At 37.0% G+C, this 18,630-nt stretch overlaps 1 protein-coding gene across 2 annotated transcripts in view; it reads right to left on the bottom strand.

Moving 5' to 3' along the window:
• The window catches only part of CDKL5 (cyclin dependent kinase like 5), a gene marked incomplete at both ends in the record, with an annotated part of 117,997 nt that extends 102,665 nt beyond the window's left edge, over positions 1-15,332 (bottom strand). For both annotated transcript variants that reach the window (XM_080719552.1, XM_080719553.1), the window contains 2 exons: positions 14,220-14,254; positions 15,269-15,332. In XM_080719552.1, the coding sequence (XP_080575678.1) occupies positions 14,220-14,254; positions 15,269-15,332 (99 nt within the window). The remainder of the gene's footprint in view (positions 1-14,219; positions 14,255-15,268) is intronic.
• Positions 15,333-18,630: the final 3,298 nt, after the last annotated feature.

Below are 18,630 nucleotides of genomic sequence, written 5' to 3'. Positions count from 1 at the left end.
TGTTTAAAAAGGAGCTCTTAGGGAAACCCAAAGACAACAGGGCAGGAGAAAGAAATAAAAAACAAAGGCAGTAGAGAAAACTGAAGCCTACACAAAACTTAAAAATGGCCCAGTTCCTCCCTAGCCAGTTTAACATGAACCCTTACACTAAAGGCCTATTTATCTCAGTTCCTATTACCCAATACATCATATCCACCTTAAAACACACATGCACATACACACTAGACATACAAAAGAAAGAGACAGAGTATCTAAACCAAATTCAAATTTGGGAATGACCAGACATGTAATTTAAATAAATATGACTTGGGAAGATGAGACAGGAGGATCGCACATGTTCGAAGCCAGCCTCAGATACTTAGTGAGATTCTCAGCAACTTAATGAGACCCTGTTTCCAAACAAAGTATAAAATAGGTCTGGGAATATAGCCTGGAGATAGGAAAGCCCCTGGGTTCCATCCCCAGTACCACAAAAATAAATAAATAAATAAATAAATAAATAAATAAATAAGACTAATATATCTGGAGCACCAATTGAAGCTGGATGTGGTAATACACACCTGCAATCTTGGTACACAGGGATGCTAAGACAGGAAGATCACAATCACACAGCCAGCCTCAGCAACTTAGTGAGACCCTGTCTCAAAATAAAAAGGCTTGGGATGTAGCTCAGTGATAGAGCACCCCTATGTTCAGTTCCTAGTACCACAAAACAAAAGCTTTGTTGGGAAAAAAAAGCATGTAAGAACAGACGAGTAATGTAATCATACACAACTCTATGGAAGAATTAAAAGAAAATGCTAGTGTAGGGCATGGTGGCACAAACTTGTAATCCCAGTACTTGGGAGGCTGAGACAGGAGAATCAGAGGTTCACAGCCAAGGATCAGAAACTTAGTGAAGCCTTCTGAAACTTAGCAAAACCCTGTTGCAAAATAAAAAATAAAAAATAAAAAGGGCCTGGAGTATAGCTCAGAGTAGAATGCCCCTGGGTTCCATTCCCAAACCACACCAAAAGAAGAAAATACTAGAAATCAAAACCACTGTAACAAAAGCAAAGAATGCCTTTAATGAACTCATTAGTATATTAGAAATGATCCAGAAAAGAATCAGTAAGCTTAAATATACGTCAATATGAATTTTCCAAACTAAAATGCAAAGAGGTGTCTGTATGCATGTGTGTGTGTGTGTGTGTGTGTGTGTGTGTGTGTGTGTGTTTGCTACTACAGATTGAACCTAGAGACATTCTACCTCTGAGCTACACCTCCAGCCCTTTATTTATTATTTTTATTTTTAAAAAGGGTCTGGCTAGGTTGCTGAAGCCCTCACTACATTGCTGAGGCTATCTTTGAACCTGTGATCCTCCTGTCTCAGCCTACCAGGTGCTGGGATTACAAGCTTACAAAGAATTATTATTTTTAAAAACCAGAAGAGAATATCCAAAAATTATGAAAAACACGAAAGCAGAACATGTGTAACCAGAATACCAGAAGGAGAAAAAGAAAAAATATTTAAAGTACTTAGGTATAAATCTAACAAAATATTTGTAGGATATATATGTGGAAACCCAAATAGTGCTATTGAAAGAAATTAAAGAAGGTCTAAATAAATACATATTCTGTATTCATAGATTGAAAGACTCATAGCTAAAATGTCAATTCCTCCCAACTTGACCTAAAGATCCAATGCAAGCCTAATCAAAACCCCAGAAAGTTATTTTGTGGAAACTAACAGCCCATTCAATACTAAAGAAAAAGTCAAAGGTCTAAGAGTACCCAACTTTAAGACTTATTACAAAGCTAAAGTAGTCAAAACAGTATATTATTGGTGAAGAACAGATACATCAATTAATGAAACAGAATTGAGCACAAAAACAAACTCAACACAAAGTCATCTGATCTTTGACAAAGAAGTAGAATCAATCCAATGGAGAAAGTCTTTCCAACAAATGATGCTCTACCTGTGCATATATAAATGAACTGTGCATATATAAGTGAGTCTACACTTGATGTAATTTAATAAACATATCAATGTCAATCACTAAGCCAAACATGAGAAGGAGGGAGGGGGAAGGAATGGGGTGGGAACTGGGTAAGGGTTGGGTGATGTGGGCATGTATGTCTGTCTCCACCATCTTGCATCCCATTAAGATGTATGAATACAATGTACCAATAAAAAATTTAAAAAGAAAGAGTCTAAACACATATTTTACAACTTCAACAAAAATTAACTCAAAATGAATTGAAGACCTAAATATAAAATGAAGAATTATAAAACTTCCAGAACATAACCTAGAAAATCTAGGTGACCTTGAGTTTGGTGACTGATCAGTTTACAGATACACCAGTAGTACTATCCATGAAATAAAAAAAACTGTTAAGTATGACCTAATTAAAATTAAAACTACTCTGCTAAAGGCACTATTACAGGAACAAAAATAAAACATGCCACAGTCTGGGAGAAAATATGTGTAAAACACATTTATAAAACATATTATCACCAAAAAATGCAGAATTTTGTATTTGATCCCTCATTAGAAACAACTAATAAGCTAAAAAAGTTTAAGAATCAACTTTTCCAAAACTCTACAGCTACTGAAATGCATACAACCACCAAGGAAAGGTTTGGTGAAGGAGGTAGTTGCTGTGATTAGAAAGTGCTATCCATTTTAAACTGCCTACTTACCTACCCCCATACTTTATATCCACGACACATGAGGAGAACAGAAAAGGAAGGCAATATCCTCAACCTGATAAAGGATTTGTCTGTTTCTGATACGTGGTCTTGCTACATGACTCAAGCTGGTATTGTGGGTTTTAAGTGATCCCCTGGCCTTGGTTTCCTGAGTAGCTAGAACTGTAGGTATACATCACTATGCCTGGCTAAGGGCATTTTGGCATACCGCCCAGCCAATCTCACAGACACCCAGTGGTAATAAACTGAAAGCCTTTCTCCACACATCAGTAACAAGACAGTAATATCTACCTTTGCCATTTCTATTCTACATTATGCTTGAAAATAAATAAAACATGCCAGTTTGGAAATTAAAAAGCAAAGCTGTTCTTTTTCAGAGATGGTAACTTACACACAAAAAATTCTAAAGAATCCCCACCAAAAAATAAACCCTCATCGAATGTCCCTGATTTCAATTCCAAGTACCACACACACCCCAAAACACTTCTTAGAGCTAGTAAACAAATTTAGCAAAGTTGAAGAATAAATATTCAAAACACAAAAACTAGTAGGTCTCAAAACTTTAAACACATAGCTATCATATAAGCCAGAAATTCTCTTACTCTCTATATACTCAAAAAACTGAAAGCAAGGACTCAGATTTTTGTGTATGAATGTTCATAGGAGTATTATTCACAATAGCCAAAGATAGAAACAACCCAAGTGTCCATCAACAAATAAAGGGATAAACAAAATGTGATATATACATAAAGTAGATGAAGTTCTAATATGTGCTACAACATGCATGAACGCTATAAACATCATGCTATGTGAAAAACCAGACACAAAAGGAAAAGTAATATACAAGTCTAGTAATGTGAAATATCTAGAATAGGCAAAATCATAGAGTAAAATGAAGTATATTAAAGTTACTAGGTAATGGGGGAGAATAGAGGATTACTGCTTAATTTGTATGAAGTTTCTGTTTGGGGTAATGAAAAAATTTTGGAAATAGTGGTGATAGTTACACATCATTGTGAATGCAATTAATGCCACTGAACTATACACTTAGAAACCTCAGCAAAGCTAGAAAGGAAAGGTAGGAAAGAAAGAAGGCTGAGGTTGATTAATGGAGGAGCTACATTCGTATATGTGTATAAGTGTGAATGAAGCATGGTCAACGTGGACACTCATTGTTGGGGGGAGGGGAAGCAGCAGGAAGGCCATAAAGTACTATGTGAATGTATGCCATTGTCAATATGATCCACATTCTGATATAAATCTATAGTACACCAATAAAAATAATGAAAAAATAAATTCATATTTTAAAAAGAGAAACTGCTAAATGGCACTTTTATATTATATATTCTATTAAGATAAAAATCATTAATATTTCTGTATGCTAGCAACAATCAAAAGAGAAAATGAAGGCATTTTCATTTATGACAACATTCAAATGAATAAAATATCTAGGAATAAATCTAAGGGAGTCAAAGACTAGCATGCTAAACATTAAGAGAGAAAATAAATCCTAAAGTTGTTAAATGAAGTTAAAGAAGATTTAAAAAATTCAAATATCCATTGTGAGTTGAAATAATTTATAGTTAAGATGGCAATAATACCCAAAGCAATCTACAGATTCAATGTAATTTTTATAAAAAAAAATCCAATGGCTTTTTTTCCTAGAAATGAAAAAGTGGATACTTAAATTCATGTGGAATTTCAAGGAGCACTCATTAGCCAAAACAAGATGGAAAAAGAAGAACAAAGGTGAAGGATTCACTCTTTATGAGTTCAAAAGTTACTACAAAGCTACAATAATCAAAACAGTTTCCACTATGTCATTTGGGGAAGGTTGTACAACTCATGGCTACTAACACCAAAAATGTGGGGCCTCTGGCACTCAGAGATAAATAAAGGTTCCGGTTCTCACTATACCATCATCATTCAGTCTGTCATCTGCTAATAGTGCTACTTCCTAATTTGATTTCCATCTTGTGGGGTTCTTGAAGTGCTTTTTTCTGTTTTTATTACTGACATGAATTTTTCTTCAGCAGACTTCAGTGGAGAATTTAAGAGAGAAAAAGAGAATGTTTCACAGTATCATTTTAACTGCCATCTTCTTTCAGATTTACCATTCCTAAAAAACACTTGGGCTTCCTGAATATAAAAATGAAACCTTGTATTTGTTGGTTTATCCATGCTAGACTAAATTGCTTAAAAGAATTACCTCTTATTGATTTTACAGAGCAAGTACTTAGTTAAGTGTCTGATATTTTGTCAGCACTCAATAGGTTTTTCTTAAAAACATATGTGGCTGATTTTTGTTTTCTAACACCATGCTCAGAACACAGCACTTTAAGTAAAGGAGGTAGTTTTTAAAAAGTTGCTGGGTTGTTTTGCTGGGTGTGGTGGCATAAGTACTTGGGAGGCTGAGATAGGAGGATCTCAGGTTCATGGCCAGCCTCAGCTACTTAGTGAGGTCCTCTGAAACTTAGTGAGCCCCTGTTTCAATTGCCCTAATCTTTTGTCAAGTACACAGATTAACTTTGCACAATATTTAGTGTACCATGCTTTCATACAAGTTAGAGAAGAGCAAGGTTTATATTTTCATTTGTTACTACTGATTATGACACATTCATAATTTTCCCATGTATTATAAATTGATAAAATTATAATCCAAATTTTGGAAAATGAAAACTATAGAATATTAAGTATTATACTGTGCTCAAAAAAGAATTAAAAAATAGGGCTGGAGGAAGAGCCAGGGCCCGGGTCACAGGACTCTGGGCCCCAGGCTGGACCGTGCGAAGCAGGCCAGACCCCTGGAGAAACTGGGCCTGGTCGTAAGACCCTGGGTCCCAGGTGGGGGTCAGGCAGGGCACACCGGACCCCGGAATAGCCGGGGCCCAGGTCGCAGTACTCTGGGCCCCAGACGGAGTCAAGTGGAGCATGCTGGACCCCTGGGGAAACCGGGCCAGGTCACAGTGCTACTGAGTGCCTGATTCCACAACCTCCTCAAACCACATATACTGTCTTCTCTTATTAAAAAAAAAGGAAAAGAAAAAGAAAAAAGAAAAATATCGGAGAGGGGTCAAGAAGGCTGTGGTGGATGCCAGGATACTGGAGATGCAGACAAAACATATCCAAATGAACTAGAACTTTTGGAAAAATTCCCCGCGAAGGAGGACTGCTTCTTCTCTGCACTGTTAAGAATCTTGGACATCACCCATAAGGAGGGAGTTTAGTGGAGACCTAGGAGAAAGGAGGTGTTGAAAGCGGTCTCTGCGATGGCAGTGGAGACTTGTATTTGGGAGAAGCAGAAATAGGATCCTAACAACCTTATTATTTTGGAGAAATTTCACCAAATGTTGAATGCTACCGTCGCGCAGGCTTAGGAACACTGGACAACATTCAAAGTGGAAAAAGAGCTTGGGAAAGATTTGAAATGGTGGAGGCAGTGGCACTGGCAGTGGCCAGTACTCAGGGGAGGCAGAGATCTGATGCATCACACCTGAAACCTTTGAAGTAATAACCCCAGAGGCAGAATGCTACCATTACGCACCCTCGAGAACGTGGGACAAATGGCTGGGCGAAGAGGGTGCTCACATTGGAGCCTGCCAAGGAGTTAGGCCGGTGCCGGGGCCAGCAAAGCCGGGATCGGAGCCTGCTGTGAGGCAAGGCCGGTGCTGAGGCCTTCAAGGCCGGGATTGGAGCCTGTCCGAAGGGTTAGGCCGATGCCGGGGCCAGCAAGGCCGGGAACGGAGCCTGCCGTGAGGCAAGGCCGGTGCTGGTGCCTCCGAGGCTGGGATCGGAGCTTGCCGAGGGGTTAGGCAGGTGCCGGGGCCAATGGCTGGAATTGGAGCCTGCCGTGAGGCAAGGCCGCTATTGAGGTCTCTGAAGCTGGGATCTGAGCCTTCCGAGGGGTTAGGCCGATGCTGGGGCCAGTGGCCAGCATCGGAGCCTTCCGTGAGGCAAGGCCGCTATTGAGGCCTCCAAGGCTGGGATCGGAGCCTGCTGAGGGGTTAGGCCGGTGCCGAGGCCAGTGAGGCCGGGATCGGAGCCTGCCGAGGGGTTAGGCCTGTGCCGGGGCCAGTGGACAACATTGGAGCCTGCCGTGAGGCTAGGCCGCTACTGAGGCCTCCGAGGCTGGGATTGGAGCCTTCCTTGAGGCTAGGCCGGTGCTGGGGCCACCGAGGCTGGGATCAGAGCCAGCTGAGGGGTTAGGCCGGTGTCAGGGCCAGTGAGACCAGATTCGGGGCCTCCCATGAGGCAAGGCCACTGCTTGAGCCAGCGAGGTCTGGATCAGTCCACCGGGTAGCCAGGCCACTGCTGGGGCTGTCAAGAGTGGGATCGGTGCTTGCAACGTGGCATGCACAGAGAAATATCGCAGAAAATAAAAATCAGATGCTTCCCCTAATCAGCAATATCTAGGAGGAAAGGGGCAACAGGAAGAGGTCGAGCTATAGAAAGGGCCGTATAGTGAAGCAATTAAGGTGACCAATCAGAGAGTATGGAATAGGGGAGGATGGAGCCTCTTTAAAACACAGGAGGTACATAAACAAATGTATCAAAGTTAATCACCAAACAAGCATGGGATCAAGAGAGTGGGAGGGAATGGGATGGGGAGTGGATGAGGGCTAATTGGATGATGTGTGCTTGTATATCCTCTCAAGTCTTGTATTCCAATGTGATATATGATTACAATGCACCAATAAAAATAAATTTTAAAAAATTAAAAAATTAAAAAGATAAATAAAAAGAAAAAAAAATGGGGCTGGAGATTTAGTTCAAGGTAGAATGTCCCTAGGTTCAATCTCTAGTAACACCCCAAAAGTTACTGATTTTTAAAGATGAAATGCTTTACATACACGAAAGAAATTTTTAAATTAAGAAATATTAAAGCTCAAAAGCACTGTAGAATATGAACAACAGCTTTTAATTATATAGTATTTCACTGTTGGAATTTTTCTTCTTTGTGGTACTAGGGGCTTAACCCAGGAGGATGCTACCACTGAGCTATACTCCTAGCCCTTTTATTTTATTTTATTCTATTTTTTAAGACAAGGCCTCACTAAGTTGCCCACGCTGACCTTGAACTTATTATCCTCCTGCCTCAGCCTACAAAGTAGCTGGGATTATAGGCACTCAACAGGCATTTCTTAATTCTTTTTTGCTGTTATTATTATTAAATATATATATTTTAGGCCTGTATAAAAAATCCACACTCATTTTTACTCCTGAAATTGGAAGAAAAGCAGCATTCAGGAGCTCACAAAAATCTATTAAGCACAAGCATATAACAGAGACAAATAAATTATTCTTAAGAAGGTGTGGAAAGAATGGTCTCACCTTTGAACTACTTATGTTCTATGATTTGTGTAAAGAAAACTTTTGAGTACCTAGAAATGGTCAATAAACAACAATGTTGACCTAAATACGAACTGAAAATAAGGGATACAGATGAGAGCTGTTGCAGAGAAGCAGGGATTTGGTTCCTGATAAAGGATCAAAGCTGATCTCATTGATTTGAATATGGTAACCTGGAAAAGCATCCTGGCCAACTCATCCTTTAGAAAAGGGAGGAGGTGGGAGGAATTATAGTTTAGGAACTACGTCACTATAAAAAGGATAAATGAGCTAAAATCTTCAGTGCAGAGAAAACTAGTACTGGCTAATTTTAGTGTGACCACTGCCTTACCCTATTTACTAAAAAAAAAACCTAACAAACAGAAAACTAAATCCAGATTAGGATGATGAAGATAAAGGTAACCAGGAAGCCTATAAAGGCCCAAATTCTTCTAGTTCCCCAAATGAGTCAGATCCACCTGAAAAATGACACATGCTCCATTATTCCAACATCAATAGACTAACTGAATCTGAAATAAAAAAATATAATGCAAAGAAGTATAACTTTGGTGAAACTTTTGCAGTTTCAGAGACGATTAATTGGATCAGCAACCAAAAAAAAAAATGTCAAGAGCAGAAACCATACAGAAGTAATGGTTCTATATGAGTGCCTCTGTAAGAGATCATTTTTTCCTTATTAATTAATGATTCCTGCTATCTTTGTTTCCAACCTGATGTCTAGTTTAACACTCACATCTCATTCATCTCCATAACCTGTGGTAAATTAATGTCAATTAAGAAAGAGTAATCTTAAAAAATGATTATTGTAAAATCATTAATACTAAAATTATTTCTAGTTTCCTGCAAACTTTATTAAAAAACCTTAATGCTAGAAATTTTGCACACAAAAGAACTCTCATCTTATTTTTATTTAAATAAGGAGGGAAGTAATGAAGCAAATACAACCTAATATCATATATTCAATCTCTCACTGCTGAGTTAAATCTTATACTTTTTTTTTGTAGTACTGGAGATTGAAACCATGAGCATTCTACCTCTGAGCTAAACCCCCAGCCCTATTTTTATTCTTCATTTTGAAATAGGGTCTCACTTAGTTGTAGAAGGTCTCACTCAACAGCTGAGACTGATCAAGAACCTACAATCCTCCTGTCTCAGCCTCCCAAGTACTGAGATTACAAGCATGTGCCACCATGCCCGGCTCAAACTTACACTTTTGTTTTAAAATTTCAGTTCACATATAAAGCCTAAAATAGAAATGAAAGAAAAATGCTTGCTTTATTTAATGTGGTAAAAGTTGAAATAATAAATGTTTGCTTTTGTTTTAACAGAAAATTACCAACTATGGTGTTACATAGCAGCCACTTGCCTGAGGTAAATAAACTCCCAAATAACTTCAAATATGCTGTTAAATTGGTGATTGTACATTGTCTTTTCCTCAAGTATCTTCTTAAGTAGTTGGGAAAAGGAGGAGGAGGAGTGAGGTTCATTAGTAGAATTACTACTATCAAGTGTGTGTGTGTGTGTGTGTGTGTGTGTGTGTATGTGTGTGTGTGTACACGTGTGTGCAAATGCACATGTCAATCTCAGTACCCTATATTGGGAAGGAGTGAGTCCACGAAGTCCTGTATGCATGTATGTCACTGTCAACATGATTTTACATTATGGTGTGCGACTCTGTTCAAAATAAAGAATTAAAAATAGGGCTGGGGGTATAGCTTGGAGGTAGAATGCCCCTGGGTTCCATCCCCAGTATAGCATAAATAAATAAATAAATAAATAAATAAATAAATAAACAAACAAACAAATAAACAGCCCCTTAACTCTGCTCTGCACTCCCTCTTGAAACATTCCTATTTAACAGCTCTATCTCAGACTCAAGTTAGCTATTTCCAGGGGCAGATCAAAGGCCTATTAAGTCACTTCTATCAACTACATGATCTTGGCCTTGTTAAACAATCTCTCTGTTCCTCAGTTTCTTCATCTGTAAAATGGAGATCAGAGTAGGGATGTTATGGGATTGAAATATTTAGTAGAGTATGTGTCTCAATGTGTGTTATTAGTATCAGAATTTTTACCCCATTGCCATGGTTATTAAAGCTAACCTCATTACTACTCCCCCCACCAAACTTATACACCATTAGGTTTTCTACACAGACAAATGATACCAGTGCTTTTCAAGTTGACTACATTCAAATCCTTGGAATCACTTTGGATCCATCTGCAGGGACCAAGTACATATTACTCTGTAATAGCTCTCGTCTGTGTCCTTTATTAAAGTTCTCTAATTTTAGTGAATGTTATTATTTATCACACACTTATAGGATGTACCCCAATACTGGACTGTTCATGGCTGTATACAATTAGCTATCTCAAGAGCATATGTTACCTAATACTTTAAAACAACAAATGAAAATTTATCATAGGCTAACCCTAGCTTTAGGAAAGGAGCCATAGGAATGAATCAGCACTTCCCTGTCCTGGGTTCAATGAACATCATCCTCCAACCTCTCTGTACAAACTCTCTTTCCTCAAGTTCAAATTCTCCTTTTTCTTTTCTTCCATTTCTTGGCAGTTTGGGGATCAAACCCAGGGCCTCACATGTGCTAAGCAAGTGCTCTACCCCTAAGCAGAATCCTCAGTTGTAAATCTCCCTATTTCAACCTCATTCAATCCTCCCAACCCTGTTGTAAGCAGGTCCCTTTGGGGTTCTGCTCAGAAAAGTATCCTGCAAGACATGACTTCTCTCCTATAGGTTCTTCAAAACAGACATTGAAATAAAAAGAAAGCCAACAATACGTATCTGTATGGGAAAGGTCCAAACCAGAATATCTTCCAAATGTGAAGAGTTATATAGAGAGGCTTAACAGTAAGTCATTGCTGAGAGTTTTCATATACATGCCTCTGTGTGTGTGTGTGTGTGTGTGTGTGTGTGTGTGTGTGTGTAGACGCTGTCAAAAAAGGGCATAAGTTGTGTTTTTCTTTTTTAATTGTGCAGCACTTTTTTCTGTAAATTAAGAAGTATGATATTTGGCCTGAAATAGCCCAACATTACATTGTACTCAAGAAGGATAAGAAATGCCCATTTATATGCAACCTCTAGATTCTTACAACAACTGTACACAGATTAAAACAGTGATTTTCTTTCATACTTGCTCAAATACACAATTTGATAAGAATTATTTAATTATATATACACCCACAGCTAACCTTTTCAAAAAGATATCCAATCTATGCTTAAGTAATCAAACGGACCCATGTATAAGTAATCACACAGACCTAATTTATGCATTTTATAAGCACTTCACTAAAATGTTAAAGGTATGCAAAATATATTAGCATAATTATTGTATACATAATGGGTACAATAGGGAGGATTACATATATTTTTAACTATAAGGCAAATTTCACAGTAATCTATTCATTTGATCCAGCATAAATCTTACCAGAAGCATCAAATTCTCTATTTTTGGATAATGGGGTATACATTTTAAGGTCTGATTTTAGCAGGGAAAAGGATACACTATAACAACTCTAATGACTAAACAGCTGCAGATTCTAAAAAAAGTTTTATATTATTCTGAGTTAGGCACTAATTTATGCTTTAAATTTTCCATCCAGTGATATCTTTTTAGATGCATGAAAGAAAAAAGCAACAATACTTAGAAAGCTGGTCCATGAGTCCCTTATTTAGAGAAGGTCAGCAAAAAGAAAAATTTTAGATGCAATTTAATTTCCCAAAACTTCATGGGTTACTTTTTAAAGTATCTATTCTTGTATTTCTTCAAACAGACCATAAGTCATATAAGGGCAAGAAAATGCTGGTCTATTCATTCTTATACTTCAAAGTGCCCTACATATAGCCACTAGGAATCAAGAGTTTACATTTGTAGTTGGTTTCCCAAGAACAAAGATACACATGTTCATCCACATTCCTTCTGGGCCCATCTTGCCAGCACTTTATGAGAACCAGGCACAAATAATATCCATATCTTAACAAATCAGTAAATTGAAAGATAAAACAATATACTTAAATAAAATACATTTTATATTTACATAAAAGGCAGAAAGAGCGCTTAGGTAAAGGCTAAAGATAGTATCTCCACACACATGTTGAAGAATGGCAAATACTGGAAGAAAAATCTTGGACTATTTGTATCATATATATCAGATATATATGTATATATAATATATGCAAATGTGTATATATATAGGCTAAATATGTATATCTCTCAGAAACTATTAGGTTTTAACCCCCAAGATTAAGAACAGAAGCTTCCATTTGCAATACTGTACAAAAGGGCCATAGTATAAAAGGAGGTATTATGTTCATGAGTCAAATTTGACTTGGAAACTAACAGTCTATTTTCCTTAAGTTATATCCAACTAGGAATTCTATTTTCAGAAATGTGCGGTAACTTAAAACAATTCATTAAAAACTAATATTTCAGTAGGGAGTTTTCCATTTGCTTAATCTTAACAACATATGCAAGATACTAAGCTTATGTTAATAACATCTATTACTTTAAATTCTTGATCATCCTTAATGCCAGGCATGGTGCACATTTCTGCAATCCCAGTACTTGGGAGGCTAATACAGGAGGATTTCAAGTTTGAGGCAAGCCCTTTGGAACTCTGCAAGACCCTCAGCAACTTAGTGAGACACTGTTTCCAAATTTAAAAAAATTAAAAGAGATAGGGATATAGCTCAGGGGTAGAATGCCCTGGGTTCAATCCTTAGTATCCAACATAGCTTCTATTCTAATCCACTGGTCAGTATATCTGTTTTTGTGCCAGTACCATGCTGTTTTTACTACTATTGCTCTATAGTATAGTTTGAAGTCTGGGATTGTAATGCCTCCTGCGTGTTTCTTGTTATTGAGAATTGCTTTGGCTATTCTAGGTCTTTTCCTTCTCCATATGAAGTTCATGATTGATTTTTCTAGGTCTCTGAAGAATGTCACTGGTATTTTAATGGGAATTGCATTGAACCTATAGATCAGTTTTGGCAGAATGGCTATTTTGATGATATTTATTCTGCCTATCCATGAGCACGGGAGACTACTTATGTTCAATAAAAAATTGTTAAAAAATAAAATAAATAAATAAATAAAATTACTCAAATAAAAAAATAGCTTAATCATATTCAAACAATTTTTGAGGATTCACTGATGGAGACCTTCAAATAACTACTATCAACATAAAAATAATCCAAACATCCCATTTAAGAGAAGAGAAGTCACTGAATTTAAGAAGACTTATGATCTAAAACACTAAAATATATTAAATGTCATGAATCTTTAAACCCCTAAGCTAGATTGTATTTTGTGCAAGAGGAAAGGAAAAGCAAAAATAAACATTATATCATTTTATCTACATACTGTATATTACTACTTATAGATGATAGATTCAAAAGATTATGCTTTGAGCTAAATTACTAAGCTCGTCTCAGAAACAACTTATACCACCATCAAATCACATTATACACAAAATAACATGAAGCCAAATATTAGATACTGAATAGAAAAATGTTTAACCCAATGTTTCAAAGTGTTACAATTTTAACACTTGCCAGATTAAAGTTAATCTCATCACTGAGCAACAAATATGGAAACTTCAAATAAATTTCCTGAATAATATTTGTAATCATTATTATAGCCAAATAATTCACAAGATTCATTGCAAGGCTGTCAAAGAGTGGATCAGCTACAGACAGTAATCATTATCAAACACTATTATATCACATCCCAGTCCATAGTCAAACATCTATCCATTACTCTTCAAAATATAAATTTAAATTAATCAAATAACATGTTACTGGGTCTACATGAAAAATACTAAACAAAACTCCTAATCCCTCCTAAGTACTTGAATGTAAATTAAATCCATCAGTACCTTCATTCCTTCTTCCCACTAGGCAGCTTTTCACCAATATTTAGGTTGGCTGAAAAAACAGCATATGACAACAAAAGGCTAATGATTACTTACCACAGTCACATTTATCCAAAATGCATCTCTTTCTTCTGGGTTTACATATCAGCTCTACTTCTCTAAGAGTCATCATGATAATCACCAGACAGTTTAAATAGTATGCCCATATGTACAGAGTATTGCATTAGTTTCAAATCAGTTTAAATCGTTTCCTTGTTAAAAAAAAAAAAAAAAAAAAACATGTACTTGCCTTGTGCCTGCATTTAAGCACAACTCCATAGGCTCCTGTAATAATAAAGAAGCAAGGAATTAGGGACATGTATACAAAATATAGCTCTTCAATAAATTCAAGTTTTGTTATGTTTACCTGTCTTATCAGTATATCTTACAATAATGATACCTAAAATGAAAATTTCTAGAGTAATAATGTAATGAATAACATACAAATAAAACATCAATATTTCATTTCATTTTTAGAACCCTCTTAAATGCTTCTCTTTTTAAATAAAGTTTCGCTTAAAACATTTTTAGATTTATACTTAAATATTTAGGAAATGAGACAGGGCCATGACATTGTGAGTAAATAAAAATTCATAAGGTTCTTGGGAGCTGGGTGTTGTGGCACATGCTTGAAATCCCAGTACTTGGGAGGCTTAGACAGGAGGATCATAGGTTCATAGCTGGCCTCAGTAAGTTAGTGAGGCCCTCTACAATTTAGTAAAACCCTGTTTCTATACTTTATCTTAGCCAAAAGGACGAGAATCAATAACTGTTTTAAAATAAGAAATAAAATAGGGCTGGGGCTGTAGCTAAGGGGTAGAATGTCCCTGGATTCAATCCCCAGAACCCCTTCCCAGAAAAAAAGGTTCTAGGAGATTTGAAACTTAAAAGCTGATAATTTTCCAAAAGTAAGCTCAAACACAGAGCCTATTCAAATATGCTATCTAGCCTAGAAGTCATTTAAATTCTATTATACCAGAATATCTTTCCTCACTCGCATGCAAAAAATAACACATATATAGACTAAGGAAACAATTGTTGATAATAAAAAGACTGAAATGAAGGTAGCCTTAAGAAATTATTGATTTATTAAACTTTGAAGACTTTTAAATTGTTATTGACTTTGGAGAATAAGACCCAAATAATTTAAGAGTAATTTTATTTTTAGCATTACACTCTTAGATGCATATCTGAATTGATGTAGGTTAAAATAACAGGATCTGAATTATTAAAAAAATCAGTGGTATATGCAGATGTGCATTGCTCAAAAGTTTAAGGAACACAAAAATCCCAACTTACCTTCACCTACAACCCCAAGGATCTCAAATTTATTCATCACATTACCAATGTTAGGAATCTTCATGAAGACAAACTCCTCTTTTGATGTATGCCATAGAGCATGGCAACGAAAAAGAAACTTCCAAGGAAATTATGAAGAAGTTAGAAGAAAAAATGTCCAAAGGAAAGAAGTTTCAATAGCTGATGGGAACTTTCACATATTTGTTCCAACAATGAAGTATTAAATTTCTGAAAGAACAAACATAAAGAAGAGCCATTAGTTGTATACTGCAGTACTCTAATAACCTTTCCTACCTGTTTGTATAATTTTTTAAAATCCATGGTAATGTTCCATATGCTAACAAAAGAAAAACAATAATAGAGAATAAACCTCACACAATTTGAAATGAATGAATAACAAAACTACATCAAAGGAGACCAGGGATAAGGAATTAATCCTTAGTAACTTTCCAAAATAGTAGTTTATATACTGTCCTCAAACAAAAAAGAAAGAAAAAAGAAAAGACACAAATACTGCATTCTACCACTTAGATTTCTTTTTGTTACACAGTAATATAAAACATTTTTATGAGTATTTAGGGTTGAGCAAATGAGTAAATAAACTGTGGATAAGACCTTGATTTTTTAATTCCCATAAAAGGGAGCTATAAGTATGCAAAGGTGGAAGGCTTAGAGTTGAAGTTAGTGGTATATACTCAGTTTTTAATTTTTTTATTTTTTATTCTTTTGGTGGTACTGGGGTCCCTGGAAACCCTTCTACCTCCAGGTTACACTCCCAGACCTATTTTTTTTAAACAGGGTCTCTTAAGCCAGCAAGGCTGGCTTCGAACCTGTGCGATCCTCCTGTCTCCGCTTCCCAAGCACAGGGATTACAAGCGTGCGCCACCATGCCCAGCTATACTCAGTTTTAAATATCTGGTGCTAGACAGGCGTGGTGGTGCACGCTTGTATACAATCCCCGCGCTTGGGAGGCTGAGACAGGAGGATCGCACAGGTTCAAAGTCAGCCTCAGCTACTTAGTGAGGCTCTCAGCAACTTAGTGAGACCCTGTTTCCAAATAAAATATAAAATAGGTCTGGGAGTATAGCCCGGAGGTAGAAAAGCCCCTGGGTTACACCCCCAGGACCACAAAAAAAGAAATGAATGAATGAATGAATGAATAAATAAATAAATAAATATCTGGTGCTATAGAAATAGATGTATATGTGTGTAAACTCATATATAACCTAATTTTGTCCCATGAGAGGGTCTAGAAGGAATGACACCCCAATAGCCATGAGAGTAGCTAGAGGTGCAGTAAAAGTACCCAGGGTTCCTTGGGGAAATGGATGAAGATGAGGGCAAGACAAGTACAATATGGCCCTAAGATATAAATTTTTTGGTGCCAGAAAATAAGGAAATGCTCAAAGTATGATGGCAGCCTATTAAATGGACACAGAAGCCAGATGCAAAAGACTCCCACTGGCCAAATTGGTAATATCTAAGCAGCAATGTAAATAAAGACATCAACATTATAATCTGTAAGATAAAATAAAAATACATAAGTTCATACTGACATAAGAATAAATAAATAAATAGATAAATAAGGAGAAGGAAAAGCTTTTGTAAAGTAAGAATCCAAATAATAAATGTTGTGATAGAATTAAAAAATAACCATTGGCCAGGTGTGGTGGCACACACCTGTAATATCAGTACTTGGGAGGCTGAGACATGAGGATTGCAGCAGGTTCAGGACAGCTTAAACAAGTAATGAGACCCTCATTAACCTAGTGAAAGCCTGTTTCAAAATAAAAATAAAATAGGGCTGGGGGTGTAGCTCAGAAGTAGAATGCCCCTGGGTTCAATCCCCTGTACCACCATCACAAAGAAACTTTGATAATCACTTTAGTAATAATTATTCCAGACAACCATTATCAATATGTGCTAAGGCTAGAACTAGAAAGTTTGATGAAAGACAGGGTATTATCCAGCCTCAGAGTATTTTCTCGCATGGTACCTATTAATTACAAGAGGGAAAAAACCAGGAATTTCACAGTGCAGAACCTTAATTAAGTGATTAAAGTTATCATCATTAATAAAGAAACCAATGTTATATGCCTCCTGATAGGCTGCATTACATCACCACTTCTATGGCATTTCTGCCAGAAATGTAAAACCTGAATCTAACCATAAGAAGCAGCAGAAAAGCCAGGCCCGGTGATACATGCCTATAATCCCAAGATTTGGGAGATGGATGATTGCAGGTTTGAGGTCAGCATCATGACAAGTTAGCGAGACCCTGTTCCAAAATAACAAATGAAAAATAGTCTGAAGGGTGATCTCAGTGGTAGAACTCCCACCCCCGATTCAATCACCAGTAACCACACATAAAACTAACTAAATAAATTAAGGTTTTTTGTGGTACTGGGGTTCTTAGACGCCCTTCTAACTCCGGGCTATACTCTCAGACCTATTTTTTTATTTTTATTTGGAAACAGGGTTTCTTAAGCCAGCACAGCTGGCTTCGAACCTGCGCAATACTCCTGTTTCCACCTCCCAAGCAGGGATTACAAGCGTGTGCCACCACACCCGGCGTTTCTAGTATTTTTTTAAAGAACCAACAAACAACCCCAAGTTGAGACACATTCTACTAAATAGCTGGCCTGTATGATTGTTTTTCTATATGGTACTGGCGATTGAAGCAGAGGTATTCTACCTCTGAGTTATACCCCCAGACCTATTTTATTTTTTTTTACTTTGAAACAGGTTTTTACTAAGTTACCCAGGCTGGCCTCCAAACTGCAATCCTTGTGTCAGCTTCATACAGTCTTGACAGAAAGAGAAATCACAGTAACTTTACCTAAGTCAGATATCATTTCTCACTAATCCCAATATCGGGGAGGCTGAGACAGGAGGATCACACGTTCATGGCCAGCCTCAGCAATTTAGTAAGGCCATCTGCAATTTAGCAAGACCCTGCTTCAAAATAAAGAAAAAATAAGGCTGGAGGTGTAGCTCGGGGGTAGAATGCCCCTGGGTTCCATCCCCAGTACCATTAAAAAAAAATCCCTTAAGTGCCTATTTAAGAGTGGGAGCCAAAGTCCACGGAGTTTGAAGGCGCAGGCCTTAACCTCCCCTCTTTCCCCATCATCTCCTACTAGTCTCTCCCTTGGCTCACTTTGCTACAATCACACAAACTTCCTTTCTCTATATTTATTTCAGAAAACTGTAGTTCAACGGAAGCACAATTTTTAAAAGAATACTGTGGCATTTAGAGAAAATTATGCTACAATTTGAGAAGAAACAAATATCTATTCTATTCATCCTTTAAATAATCCCTATCGCCCATGCTCTAGGGAGTGAGGGAATAAGACACACAGGAC

Source organism: Muscardinus avellanarius (assembly GCF_963383645.1).
Source record: "Muscardinus avellanarius genome assembly, chromosome: X".
In the NCBI taxonomy this organism is placed as follows: Eukaryota; Metazoa; Chordata; class Mammalia; order Rodentia; family Gliridae; genus Muscardinus; species Muscardinus avellanarius.
The sequence above is the reverse complement of the archived record's forward strand: the minus strand, read 5'-3'. Positions and strand labels throughout refer to the sequence as shown.